General features: G+C 51.6%; 1 protein-coding gene across 3 annotated transcripts in view; it reads left to right on the top strand.

Moving 5' to 3' along the window:
- GRAP (GRB2 related adaptor protein) overlaps nt 1-13,982 on the top strand; it is a 38,597-nt gene extending 24,615 nt beyond the window's left edge. For 2 of the 3 annotated variants that reach the window (XM_042853077.2, XM_042853076.2), the window contains 2 exons: nt 7,845-8,121; nt 10,762-13,982. In XM_042853077.2, coding sequence (XP_042709011.2) covers nt 7,845-8,121; nt 10,762-10,947 — 463 coding nt within the window. In that variant the 3' untranslated portion in view covers nt 10,948-13,982. The remainder of the gene's footprint in view (nt 1-7,844; nt 8,122-10,761) is intronic. The other variant, XM_005288990.4, reaches the window with a different exon arrangement.
- Nucleotides 13,983-14,038: the final 56 nt, after the last annotated feature.

Below are 14,038 nucleotides of genomic sequence, written 5' to 3'. Positions count from 1 at the left end.
ACTGTGCTAGTGTGGGGATAGGCAAGTTCAAAAGTTGGTCTCTACCTTGCAATCTGAGTCATGCAGGCAGATCCCTGCACTCACGAGGAACCTCAAGATTCAGTCCTCACAGCAGTGTTCTCTCCCCCTGCATCTTATGGGCCAGCTCCTCGGCTGGTGTAGCTCAATGGAGGTGGACTTCAATGGAGCCAGCCAATTTAAATCAAGTCAGGCTTCACCCTACATCTCCCAACACAATCTCTTATCACATCACTCCCCCACACACATTTCCTTTATTCACCAATATCAATTCCCCATTTCCTCCAGCTCTCCCACAACTTCCTCTGCATCTGGCCCCTCTCTGATCCACACCGCCGGGAACACGTTCGCCGTTCCAGCCTGCCCTCCATTCGCTCACATCCCTCACAGCAATGATATTAATAACAAACAAACCATAGTCCTGGCTTCCCCAGGGCATCCTGTCTCCCTGGCGACTCGTAGACATAAACTGCAAGATCTTTGGGGCTGGGGCTGTCTGGTTTGTGACATGCATATTGTCAGCACCTAACAATTAATTATATTACTATAGGAGCTGAAAACATAACAGGAACTGACCTGGGTTGCAGGCATTAAAATATAATATGCTCATTACATGCTCTCGCCCAGCCTTTCCCAGATCCACACACACCCCCTCCTTTGTTTAGTCTCTGCCCTGGCTGTGTGTGCTGTGTCTGATTTAGATGATTCACTTCTTGGGGCAGGGATACTGTCTTTTTATTTCCCTATAGAGAGCCGCGTGCCCCCTGAATGACGCTGGCAGACCACGCCAGGATATCAAGAATGCCCTGTTCCACAAGGCAGCTGTGTGCAGCTGCTGGGATTGATACTTGCAATGCTTCCCAAACGCTTTGCATCATGCCGCTGTCTCAGCCTGCCGTGCGACATGGTATTTTGCTGTCATTTCTTTAGGGGTATTTATGCACAGCTCCGCTGGGTGTCTGTCTGGCAGAGACGCTGCTAGGAACTACACTGGTGTTTTGTTCTCTCCTGTATCATCTACCCCCATTTAAAAAAAAAAATTGTGTTGCTCAAGAAGGGAAATGGTGCCTGGTAGGTAATAAAGGAGCGCAGATCTCACAGCTGGCCCACAGAGATCAATTCACATATGTTTTTCACTGCCAGGCAGGAAGATGGCTAAACAGTCTACACCACCTCTCAGCATCACAGAGAGATCTGCCCAGGACAACTCTGATTGCATCAGCAAACTCCAGCCTGGTTGGCACGGTCCCTGGGATTTTTGACAGCTGTCAGCATTAGCCCCACTCTGAAGCCATGGAAGCCAAGGGTAAAACCCCCATTGACTTCAGTAAGGGCAGGGTTAGGCCGACAAAGAGTGCTTTGGAAAAGCAGCCCTTTATGCAGACATGGTTGTTGCACTCCAGGTGGTACACAGGGATTTGAGAGAAGCACTAGGCATAGCCCTCCATACCGAACAGACGTCCCAAACCCTCTGCGTGTCCATCCCCTAATCTCAAGAGCACAGACGATAGACGTGACAGAGTGTAGGTGGAGAGCGGGCAGGAGTTGCAGCATGGTCACTGGGCGATCAAGGTGCTAAGGGAGCACTCAAAGAAGACAAGGTCATTGTGGAGAAGCGAAATGAATCCTTTGCATCTGGCTTCACTGCAAAGTATGTGAGGGAGATTTCCACACCTGAGCCCTTCTTTGTAGGTGACAAAATTGAGGAACTGTCCCAGATTGAGGTGTCAATAGAGGAGATTTGGGGATAAATAGATAAATTAAACTGTAAGAAGTCCCCAGGACCAGATGGCATTCCCCCAAGTGTTCTGAAGGAACTCAAATATGAAATTGCACAACTGTTAACTGTGGTATGTAACCTATGGCTTAAATCAGCCTCTGTACCAGATGAGAGGCAAATAGCTAATGTGATGCTGATTTTTTTTTTAAAAGGCTCTAGAGGCGATCCTGGCAATTACAGGCCAGTAAACCTAACTTCAGTACCCGGCAAACTGGTTGAAATTATAGTTAACACCATATGTTGGGGGAAGAGTCAACACAGCTTTTGCTAAAGGCAATCATGCCTCACCAACCTATTAGAATTCTTTGAGAGTGTCAACCAACATGTGGACAAAGGCAATCCAGGGGATATACTGTACTTAGACTGTCAGAAAGCCTTTGACAAGGTCCCACACCAAAGGCTCTTAAGTAAAGTAAGCAGTCATGGGATAAGAGGGAAGGTCCTCTCATGGATCAGTAACTGGTTAAAAGACAGGAAACAAAGGGTAGGAATAAATGGGTACTATTCACTAGCGGCATTCCCCATGGATCTGTACTGGGACCAGTGCTGTTCGACATATTCATAGAATGCCCCACAGCAGGACTAGGCAGGATCGACGCCTCTTCCAAAGCTCTGCTCTCAGGCCCGAGTGCTTGGTGCAGGCTGGTAGCCCACTCGGTTTGGAAAACCTGACACATAGCAGGCTCCTTCATTCTGGGGATGAATGGGGGGTACAAACAGGAGCCTCTCCTCCATGCGCTACACACTGGGTTGTTATAATGGGACAGAGAACACCTTTCTCCGCAGTCCCTCTGCTGCTCCTCTCAACTCCCCACCAGCCCGTCTGGCATTGCTGGGCGGGAACATGGGTGTATTGGCACAAGAGGCCGAGCGGCGCCGGGTGCGTCAGCAGCATGGACACCAGTCATGCAGAGGAGACTTAAACGGACTCAGCTGCCTTTTATACATAACAGTCCATTGAAGCTATTTACTGTTTGCCAAGATCCTTGGGCAGGGGGCACGAGAGAAACCCCCGGTTCTGTTCCCATGTCCCAGCGGGAATTCAGTGAGTCCCAGCCAGGACCAAGCCCAGCACCCCCATCCATAAATCTTCCTGATACTCCTCAGGGCCCATCCAATTCAACCCCAGGGGGCTCATGTGGAACCCTCCCATACTGCACCCAAAGGGATGTGCCTGGAGGGCCTGAACAGACCAACCCTTAGGAGGCAGGAGCAAGCCGGCCAAGTACAGTAGCTGTTGGGGGTTTGATCCTAGCTTCTTACTGTCTCTTTTCAGCCTTGTGGGATGGCAGGAATCTCTGGCTGGGTCTGAGTCAGCACTTAGCGTCGGTGGCTGGCAAATGCCTAAGTATGGCTTTCTCCTTTAATCTCCACCTTGCACTTGGGGCGTCTCCATTTCACTACCCCAAACGCTAACCTCTTGCTGGCTGTAGCAGATAGACTCACACAGCTCCTCGCGGCGTTCTCATTTGTCTCCTGACTTACCCAAACTCCCTTAGGAGTCGGCGCTCTGTAATCAGCCATCAGCTACTACAGGAAGGCACCCAGGGGCGAATGCTCTCCTCAGCTAGCCCTGTGCAGCCGGTCTGTCGCTCACTTCCGATGACTCACACATTTGGAGAGAGATTCAGTGGCTGGCTTTGTGTGTGTGAGAGTGATATCGCCCTCTAGTGGCCAGACCCACAGAGGATAAATGACCTAACAATGCCAGTAGAGTGGAGTGCTCCTTCAGATCAGGCAGTAGCAGCCTGTATTTTGCAATTGAACGATCTGTGCTTTAGACCAGGGGTTCTCAACCTGTTTCTTTCGGAGCCCCCTCCCCCCACCCCCCCACCAAGCTATAAAAACTCCACGGGCCCCTTGTGCCACAACTGGTTTTCTGCATATAAAAGCGAGGGCCGGTGTTAGGGGGACCAGATGTCCCAATTTTATAGGGCAGTCCCAATATTTGGGGCTTGTTCTTATATAGGCTCCTATTACCCCCCACCCTCTGTCCCGATTTTTCACACTTGCTGTCTGGTCACCCTAGCCGGCGTTAGGGAGCAGCAAGCAAGCAATTGCTTGGGTCCTGCAAAGCTACATTGCTCAGGCTTTGGCTTCAGCCCCAGGCGGTGGGGCTTTCTGTCCTGGGCCCCAGCGAGTCTAATGCTGGCCCTGCTTGGTGGACCCCCAAGACCTGCTCGCAGCTCCCAGGGGGTCCCAGACCCCTGGTTGAGAACCACGGCTCTAGACCCAGCTGTGTGTGTGTGCACCTGATAGATAGTCATTGTGTCTGCCTAGAACATAGCTTTGTAACAATGCCTTTGTCCTGTATTGAACTTAAAGTCGCGTTGACAGGTCTCTTGCTCTCCCTAAGGAAGGATTTTGCTATATGGGTCTCTGTGTTTTAAAATGTCCTTCACTCACCGTATTGTAACCTCCACAGCACAACCTTTCACACTAGCCCTTCCTCAGCAAACTCCACCCACCTCAAATGAGCCAGGCTGCCCTGCCTGCCCCCCATTCCTATTTATACTGACCCGCTTCCCAGGCCACACCCCTGCTGTGCTGAACTCCTGCAACAACTCCAAGCTCGGGCAGCTGTTACCTCTTAGCTGCCCCTTCCTTACAACTGGCCTCCAGCATTTTCCACGGCATGCCCAGACCCGCCAAGGCTCCCTGCCGCAAAGAGCCACTCCCCGGTTCTCATTGTCACAGCTCAGTCACCAGCCTGGTTATTCCAGGGCTCAGCCTGCCCCGCGGGACCTGGGGACGGTGCTGACGAAGTCTGGGGGAGATTTGATATCCCCCTGAAACAAAGCCAGGACAAACCCTTTCCAAACAAGAGGGAGGGATTTGACAGCCAGCCTTGAGATCAGAGATGCATTTGGCTCCAGATCCAGATGTCCCAGAGGTTCGGTGTTCCGCGCCGGGGCTTTGCTTTGTCCCACTGCAGAGCTAGCAATCAAGGGATAAAGGGTTGGGAGCTGGATTTTCAGGGCTGCGGGAGCACATTGCACTATGGCTATTTTCTGCTTCCTAGGGTCCATGGGAAGCCGAGCACAAGTTGGAGCCACCCCAAAGCCAATCTAACCTACCCCACACTACCAGCAGGGAAATGGCGGCTCAAAGCCCTCTCAACCCCCTGCCCTCTGGTCCTGCCCCATGGAGTAACGGAGAATCCAGGGGGAGATTTTTACAGTCACAAAGGGACTGTACCGCCCCTGTATTTAATTCCACGGCAAATCCAGGCCACACTCTGCCTGCGTCTCTGGGCCCTGCCGTCATTACAGGAAAGGGAAGCAGGGCCAGGCACGCTCAGCTCCACACCCCTGTGCCGAAAGCTTCCCCGTTCAGCGGGGCTGTAAATGGGAGATGTGATCCCAGCCTCCCGGGATGGAAAGTCAGTGACTCATTTCATAAAAAGACATTGTGTTGCCCATGGCGTCCAGGTGGCTATTCTGTTTTATGGGCTTTAGCCACCAGGGCAGAGTTCTGATCCGCAGCACAGACCCTGCGGCGTAACGGGGCTGTTCTTTTCTGATTTTCAGCTGTCAAGTCTGCATATAGTTTCTGGGAAGGTGCGTTCCTTTCTTCCCCTCCAGTTCTGTGCAACTGGCTGCTCTGATGCTTTATTGTTATGCATAGTGGTGTCGCTCCTAGGAGCGCTAGTCGTGGGCCAGACTACTGTGCTAGGTGCTGTACAAAGAGGACAAAAAGGCAGTCCCTGCCCCAAGAGCCTCCAGCCTAAGTCTGAGACAACAGATGGACACAGACAGGGGTGGGAGCCCCAGGACACGAGACCATATTAGTCAGCAAGATAGGCCATGTAGAGGCACTGTGCTAGCCTGCTGCACAAGGGTGAGTAGGGGAGGGATGGCTCAGTGGTTTGAGCATTGGCTTGCTAAACTCAGAGTTGTGAGTTCAATCCTTGAGGGGGCCACTTAGGGATCTAGGGCAAAAATCAATATTTGGTCCTCCTAGTGAAGGCAGGGGGCTGGACTCAATGACCTTTCAAGGTCCCTTCCAGTTCTAGGAGATTGGATATCTCCATTAAAAAATGCAGCTGGCTGGTAGCTTAGCAGAACATCTCCGGTGACCACATGTCCCATTGTGGCCAGGACAGTCCCTTTTTTAAGCCCTGTCCCGGTCATCCCAACTTTTTTTTTTTGGCAAAGATGGTATTTGTCCTGTTTGCTCTTGCCAAGTTGATCAGTTGGCAAGAGCAAAAGGGACAAATACCCACTTTTGACAAAAGTGGGGTGTGGTGCGGAGGAATGTGTGGGGGGGCAAAGGGCCATGCCAGCCCTACGCAGCAGGGGAGCAGGGCTGGGGGTGCAGGGAGAGACAGGGTTCCAGCAACAGCCTCGCGGGGTGGGCCCCGTTTTCCCTTTGGGAATATGGTCACCCTACCACCCAGGGAGCACATTACACCTGCACTCCATCGAGTTCCCGTTCAGTTCCCGGGGCAGTGCAAGGCGTTAGCTTGGATTTATAAAACCCTTGATGCGTTTTTTCTCCTACACACCTGAGCGACCCGGCGCCCAGGTTGTGATCTCAGTTACACTGGTTTACATTGACTTAAGTGGTTTACACTAGGTATGTACCTTAACTCTTTATTCACGGGTTTTTAGAGGTTTAAGCCTAGGTCCGCTTGGCCTTCTGAGACTGAAGATCAACGTTAACTCTGCCTTAATGGAGGGCAGAGAGTAGACAGATAGGTAGAGCCCCGTTCTGATCACTTATTGCTAACAGCAGTAGTAGTAATGCAAATGTCCCTTCCCAGCACAATAAAGCCAACACCACATTATCCCATGTTTTCCATTCCCCCTTAGCTGCGTCAGTACAAACAGCCCTGAGCAGACACTGGGCTCGTGTTGAAACAAAAACAAGTTTGTCCCAGTTCAGGCAAATCAAGCCGTGTGTTGCCACTTTCAAATACACCCCTGGTTTTATCCGCAGACACGTTTAATCTCACTGGGCAGATCTAGCTGATGGTGGGAAGTGAATATTTGCTGAGGTCATCATGCCCAGCACCTCGCACAACCGTCATGGGCCTGCAACGTCAAGCAGTAGGAATTAAGCATCAGGAATAATTACGAGCTGGGTGGGATAAAAGTGCTGATGCAACCGTCTTCTCTATCAGCAACACCATCAGTGTGTTTGTAACACACCTACCCAGATGTGTTATCTTTGGCCGTACTCTGCTTTACCACTACCAGGGTGCATGGGAAACAAACCTGCGGTCCTGTAGTTCGCAAGGAATATGGGCTCGTCTGCACCTCTGTGAAGTAGATACTGACCATCCCTCTGTTAGCATGAAGCAATATCTCCCCTTGCAACCAGAGCAGACTGCAATGGAAGGAATGGGCAGCAGAGACAGCTCGGCCCCACGCCTGGGCTGTATTGCCTTCTCTGCTACTGACTCACTGAGAGGACGTGGGCAAGCCACTTATGTTCACCCTGCCTCAGTTTCCTTATCCATTAAATAACTAGAAAAATACTCCTCTACTCCTAGGGGTGTTGCAAGGCTTAATTAATTAATTAACAGGTGCAAAGCGCCCGGCGCACCTCAGATGAAAGGGGCTGGTGAAGGGCAGGTTATTAGTTATTAGCGTTGTGCAAGTGATGGGAAGATTCAAATGCAGGCAGGACGCCAAGCGGGTGATCTGAAGCCCGGGTTTTGGAACCCGCCGTTCCTCCCCGTCAGGTTCGGCTTGCACGCTTGGGCCCCCGTTCTGCAGACACTTGGGCACACGCCAAGCGGTGGGTGTGCGAGTGGTCCCATCGTGCGTGTAAAGTTGAGCAGGGGTCCGCGCGGGGGATTGAGGCCTTAGGGACTAGCTTGCAGAGCCGTGTGTTCTGGTACCGGAGCGCCGATTGTTATAAACCAGGGCGCTGGCTTGTGCAACAGACAGGCCAGAAACAAGAGCTCAGGATCCGGCCAGAGGGGCTGGATAAATATCCCTACGGGCTGGTTCTGGGGGGAGAGGAGGGGAGTTGTGACACAGCTGCTTTAAAGCGCACCTTTCAGAATAACCGCCCTCTTCTCTGAATGTGTCCACAGCTATGGGGAGCACGTCCAGCATTTCAAGGTACTCCGAGAGAGGAATGGCAAATATTTCCTCTGGGAAGAGAAGTTCAACTCCTTGAACGAGCTGGTGGATTTCTACCGGACCACGACCATCGCCAAAAAGCAACAGATCTTCCTGAGAGACGACGACCAGAACCATGAGGTACAAGGCTGTTCGGCTGCCCATACAGGTCACTCCAGGAGGGTTGCGAAAGAAGGAGAGGGCAGTGCCCAGACCAGCAGGCCTACTGCTCACCAGCCAAATCACAAGGCAAGGCCCCAGTGCAGCCACTTCACAATACGCATGGTATAACAGGCACAGAGGACACAGCCACAGGCTGTTAGAATTCTTTGAAGGTGTCAACCAACATGTGGACAAGGGCAATCCACTGGATAAAGTGTACTGGGACTGTCAGAAAGCCTTTGACAAGGTCCCACACCAAAGGCTCTTACGTAAATTAAGTTGTCATGGGATAAAAGGGAAGGTCCTCTCATGGATCAGTAACTGGTTAAAAGACAGGAAACCAAAGGTAGGAATAAATGGTCCGTTTTCACAGTAAACAGTGGGCTTCCCTGGACCAGTGCTGGTCAACGTATTCATAAATGATCTGGAAAAGGGGGTAAACAGTGAGGTGGCAAACCTTGCACACAATACAAAAACAACAAGGAGTCTGGTGGCACCTTAAAGACTAACAGATTTATTTGGGCATAAGCTTTCGTGAGTAAAAACCTCACTTCTTCTGATGCAAGTGAGGTTTTTACTCACGAAAGCTTATGCCCAAATAAATCTGTTAGTCTTTAAGGTGCCACCAGACTCCTTGTTGTTTTTGTAGATACAGACTAACACGGCTACCCCCTGATACTTGACACAATACAAAATTACTCAAGATAGTTAAGTCCAAAGCTGACTGTGAAGAGTTACAAAGGGATCTCACAAAACTGGGTGAGTGGACAACAGTGGCGGATAAAATTCAATCTTGATCAATGCAAAAGTAATGCACATGGAAAACCAGAATCCCAACTATCCCTACAAAAGGATGGGATCTAAGTTAGCTGTTCCCACTCAAGAAAGTCGCTGTGGAGAGTTCTCTGAAAACCTCTGATCAATGTGCAGCAGCAGTCCAAAAAGTGAACGTTAGGAACCATTAGGAAAGGGATAGAAAATAAAACAGACAATATCCTAATGCCGCCATATAAATCCACGGGACGCCCCCACCTGGAATACTGCGTGCACAGTTCTGGTCACCCCATCTCAAAAGTGATATATTGGAATGGGAAAAAGTACAGAGAAGGGCAACAAAAATGATTAGGGGTATGGAACAGCGTCCATCTGAGGAGAGATTAGAAAGACTAGGACTGTTCATCTTAGAAGGGAGAGGACTAAGCGGGGATATGATAGAGGTCTATAAAATCATGGAGAAAGTGAATGAGGGAGTGTTATTTACCCCTTCACGTAACACAAGAACCAGGATTTACCCAATGAAATGAATAGGCAGCAGGTTGAAAACGAACAAAAGGAAGTGTTTCTTCACACAACGCACAGCCAACGTGTCGAACTCGTTGCCAGGGAGCGCTGTGAAGGCCAAACGTGTAACTGGGTTCAAAAACGAATTAGGTATGTTCATGGAGGACAGGTCCAGCAGTGGCTATTAGCCAAGGTGGTCAGCGGTGCAACCCCAAGCTCTGAGTGTCCCTAAGCCTCTGACTGCCAGCCGCTGGGACTGGGCGACAGGAGATGGATCACTCGATAATTGCCCTGTTCTGTTCATTCCCTCTGAAGCATCTGGCACCAGCCACTGTCGGAAGCCAGGATACTGGGCTAGCTGGACCATTGGTCTGACCCAGTGTGGCTGTTCTTATGTCTATACTATAATTACTCAGGCTGAACCCATTGCTGGGGGAGGGGTTCCTGCCTCTCTCTCCTCCCCCAGCTCTAGGTGAGACTGTTTTGCATGCTGCCAGGTTTGCAGAGCCCTGGGTGTCCTGCCAATCTCTCTCCTGCCACCCAGCTGCAAAGCCTGGCTCTGGGCCTGCAGCTTAATCGCAGGAGCGCGGTGCAGCCCGAGACATGCAGAGCTGTCCTTCAACGTGCTGAGGGCAGAGAAATGGAGAACAAAGCGAACGGGAGAGGAAGCCTGAAAAGGGGCTGGATTCGCTGTACCCCTGGGCTAGCAGCAACAGCGCTAGCTGACGGCTAATGCCCAGCGCGCCACTCAGGGCTGGGGTGGGAACCAGCAATATACTCAGTCCACCACCAACCAGAACAGCGCTGGTCCTAGGTCCACTTTTATCGGGCACAGGCAGCTCTGCTTCTGGGGGCACGACTTGCTTTTGTCTCTGAGGGGGCAGATGCCCCGTGAGGGTTTCTAGGGCGCTGCTCGGATAAAGCAAGGCCCCGGGCCAGTAAGGAAATGTGGTGAAAGTCGATGGATTGTAAGCGGGCAGCTAATGTTGCAGGGATCTAGAGCCAGAGCGAGCAGATCTGAATGGCCGGATGTTGGGGAACGTTCGGCTCGGGACGCAGACTTTGCAGATTTTCAGTAAATCAGCCCGAATCTTTCTGAAGAGTTCTGCGGATTTACCCCAGTGGAGGCTAGGACCCCGCATTGTCAGTCGGGGGAAAGAGGTGATGGTGGGTCATGGACATGTCCGTGTTTGTACTCAGCATCCAGGGCACGGTCCCTTTAGCAAAAGCTTTCAGACGCCCACCTCCACCCCTGCCCATTCCTTGCCAGGAGGCTCCCAGTGTCCCGTGTCAGCAGACAGAATTCCCTCCCCAGCACTGGTGGCAGCACCTGCCCGTAATTCCCTGCAGCTGAGGGCAGACGGGGGGAGCAGAATTTGCCTGTGTAGCTTTGATGCCTCCTCTGTCTTTCCCTCCTGACTCCTCTCTCGCTTGGTTTCACTGCAGGTGAAGAAGCCGAAGTTCGTCCAGGCTCAGTTTGACTTCTCCTCCCACGACCCGTCCCAGCTGGCCTTCTACAGAGGAGACATCATCGAGGTGCTGGACTGCCCCGACCCCAACTGGTGGAGAGGGAAGATCTGTGGGCGAATCGGCCTGTTTCCACGGAACTACGTCCACCCCATTCATATGTGACCTGCTAGCCAGTGTCTGCCTGGACGCCAGAGCTCCCTGGCTGCCCATTACAAAATAAACTGCAATCCCCTTCACCTGATGCCATAGAGCTTTTAGGGGACAAGTTACCAGAGCACCAAGGACCTTTCCCAGGCTTAAAGCCAGACTGGGGGATGCTGCACTGGACAGACCTGAACCCTCTGGGAACTGTGCGCTCCGGTGAATCCTCCTGCACTAGGCATTTGCACATGGGGTTTTCAGTGCGGTGAAGAGGAGGCGATTTACTCAGCCCAGCGCATAAAAGGGACGCGACCAGAGTGAACCTAACGGGGCTCCTAGCAATCCTTATCGCGCCATCACTTTGCTTACGTGGTGTATCCCTTCCTCTTCGTCCTCTGTTTAGCTGCACTGCAAGCCCTTTGGGGCAGGGACCTTGTCCTGCTAAATGCCAAGCACACAATAAACCATCCTAATCCCACTCTCTGAGGGCAAGGCGCTTGGAGCTTGGCTCTTCCCAGCTCCTGGGCTTGTGAGCAGCCAGGTGGCCATGCCAGGCAGCTGTTGAGCCAAGAGGATTCCTTTGACTGGCCTGCCTCCTTCTAGTATCAGCCCCTTTCCCTCCCCAGATCTCAGACAGGCAGGCACAGGGCCAGGGGCTTTCCAGTGGGGTTTCTCATACAGAGCACACTGACCTCTGTAGGTGGGCAAAGGTAGGCATTGTGCCACCATGCCCAACCAGCTCCAAACCTGCCCCTTGCCCAAACCTCCTCTCCACTCTAGAGCACCAGGGCCCTCGATGCAGCTGTCCCGTCCCCCTGGCGAGTCCCTGGGCGTACTCCCTCCATCCTGCCCTCCCTGCATCCTGAAACTGCAGGGAGTTTTACTTCTACTGTCACAGGGGTTTGCCCCCAGCTGCCATTTCAGGAGACGTATCTTTGAGCTTGGGCAGCTCTCCCGTCTTTCTCAGCCTGGAGCCGCGAGGACCTGCTTGGACGCTCTCTGCACTGGAGTTCTCCTGAGCCATCAGCGCGAGTGCAATCCACAGTGATTAACGAGGAGGCTGTGGGAGGGGCCCGCACATTCCTGGCACCTTTAATAGGGCTTCACAAAACGATCAAAGAGGCCGTGCGTCTTTTACTGCACCTGGTTACGAGCTGACTCTGACGCACGGCCAGCTGGGTTCCGTCGTTCATCCGGGGTCGAGAGATTGAATTCATTGTTTATGCAAATGTATCTCTGTCCCACCCAGTGCTGGGGTTGTTCCATTATCAAGAGATGGCTAAATTCTGGGCCAGATCCCACCTTGTCAAAGCAGGTGTGATGCAGCTGAAGTCAGTGGAGTTACACCCTTACACCAGGTGTGGATTTGGCCCAATGATTAGAAACGGCGCTTGGCTTGTGTGTTGGGCGGGTGGGGAGGTTGTTTTGGCCACCTTTAAAAGCCAGCGTCACGCTTGGGAATCTTGCCAAGTCAAACGCCAAATGGGAAGGGAGGCTGGCTCCCTGAGAAGAACTGGTGTATTTAAAAAGCAAAGACTGGTGAAACCTGTTAGAGAAGGGGGTCAGAGGCGTAAGATGCCCTTTTTGTTCTCCTGCAACTCACCACAAGGGCTTCAGGCTTGCTACAAGCTGTGAGCTCAGTGAGATACTATTAATGGTCTAAACTCAAGGCCGAGGCCTGAACAAAGCATATAGCACCTTAGACTCCTTAGCGATAAGAGGAATTTGTAACACGTGCTACTTCTATACTCACCTGAGCCTCAGGGAAAAGTGGATACAACAATGGCCAGCAAACTGAGCTGAAGAAAGATAAGGGGTCAATCTGGAAATACTTGCCTAAGAAACATGTAATGAATCTATGGAACTCACTGCTGCAGGATGTCATTCAGGCAAACGGTTTAACTGGCTTCAAAAGAGGATTAGCCACATCTGTGTATAAGCAAAATGTTTGTAGCTAGGTTCAGAGCTTCCCAGGGGCATCCTAAATCCAAGTGTTTCAGAGCACCAGAGAAATTCCATCCCATGGGCACAAGTTGGATCAGTCAGGTGCATTATGGGGGATCATCTTCTGAGGCATCAGGCCGTGGTCAATGCTGGCAGCAGGGGGCACCAGACAAAATAGGCTGCCGGTCCACGTCAGGTTGGCAATTTTATGTTTGTCCGAACTCAGGCTGAAAACTGGCAGTAATGCCTTGGTCTTTCACTCAGACTTTGTGCCTTGCTGATCAATTGAAAACCAGAGGGTAGCCTGGGACTATAAGGCTACTTCATTCACGGGCACTTAAGTTAAAGGCTACTGAACTAATGTTTGCCTTGCCCCGCATTGGCTGAAGAAGGCTTGAGGCAGGCCTCCTTAGCAACCAAGAATGACCAGTGTGGTCCACAGAAAGCATCTGAACCAAACCTGCGGGCTGCCTTGGCTTGTCAGCTGCACTGACATTGTGACGGCACCAAGCTACCGAGCCACAGAACCCCGGACACAGCATCATGTGCTACAGTGTGAAACGTCATCTACTTCCCCCCTCCGCTCCAACTGGCTCCAAACCTGGATAGATTGTAAATGCCACGAGACCAGTCTGAACCCAGAATACTCAGTGGGCTCCTTGTTAATATTGGGGTTGCATTAGGGTGTCACGTTCTGACTAATGAGCAATGGTCTCAAGTTGCAGTGGGGGAGGTTTAGGTTGGATATTAGGGAAAACTTTTTTCACTAGGAGGGTGGTGAAGCACTGGAATGGGTTCTCTAGGGAGGTGGTGGAATCTCCTTCCTTAGAGGTTTTTAAGGCCCGGCTTGACAAAGCCCTGGCTGGGATGATTTAGTTGGGGATTGGTCCTGCTTTGAGCAGGGGGTTGGACTAGATGACCTCCTGAGGTCCCTTGCAACCCTGATCTTCTATGATTCGATGACTACACCTTCAGGGGAAAGGAGAGGCCAGCAGTGGTGTTAGCAGCTCTTTCTAACGTCTATTTCCAAACTACTATTCAATCAGCCTGATTTTTATATCTAGCTTGTTTCCTGAGATCATTAAAGAAAGTAAAGCGGAGCTCTCTCTCCACAGAGACAATGAGACCAGGTTAATGGTGACGTGGTTGGAAAATGAAATGAATCTCA

Source organism: Chrysemys picta, chromosome 10, assembly GCF_011386835.1.
Source record: "Chrysemys picta bellii isolate R12L10 chromosome 10, ASM1138683v2, whole genome shotgun sequence".
Taxonomy (NCBI): Eukaryota; Metazoa; Chordata; order Testudines; family Emydidae; genus Chrysemys; species Chrysemys picta.
The sequence above is the reverse complement of the archived record's forward strand: the minus strand, read 5'-3'. Positions and strand labels throughout refer to the sequence as shown.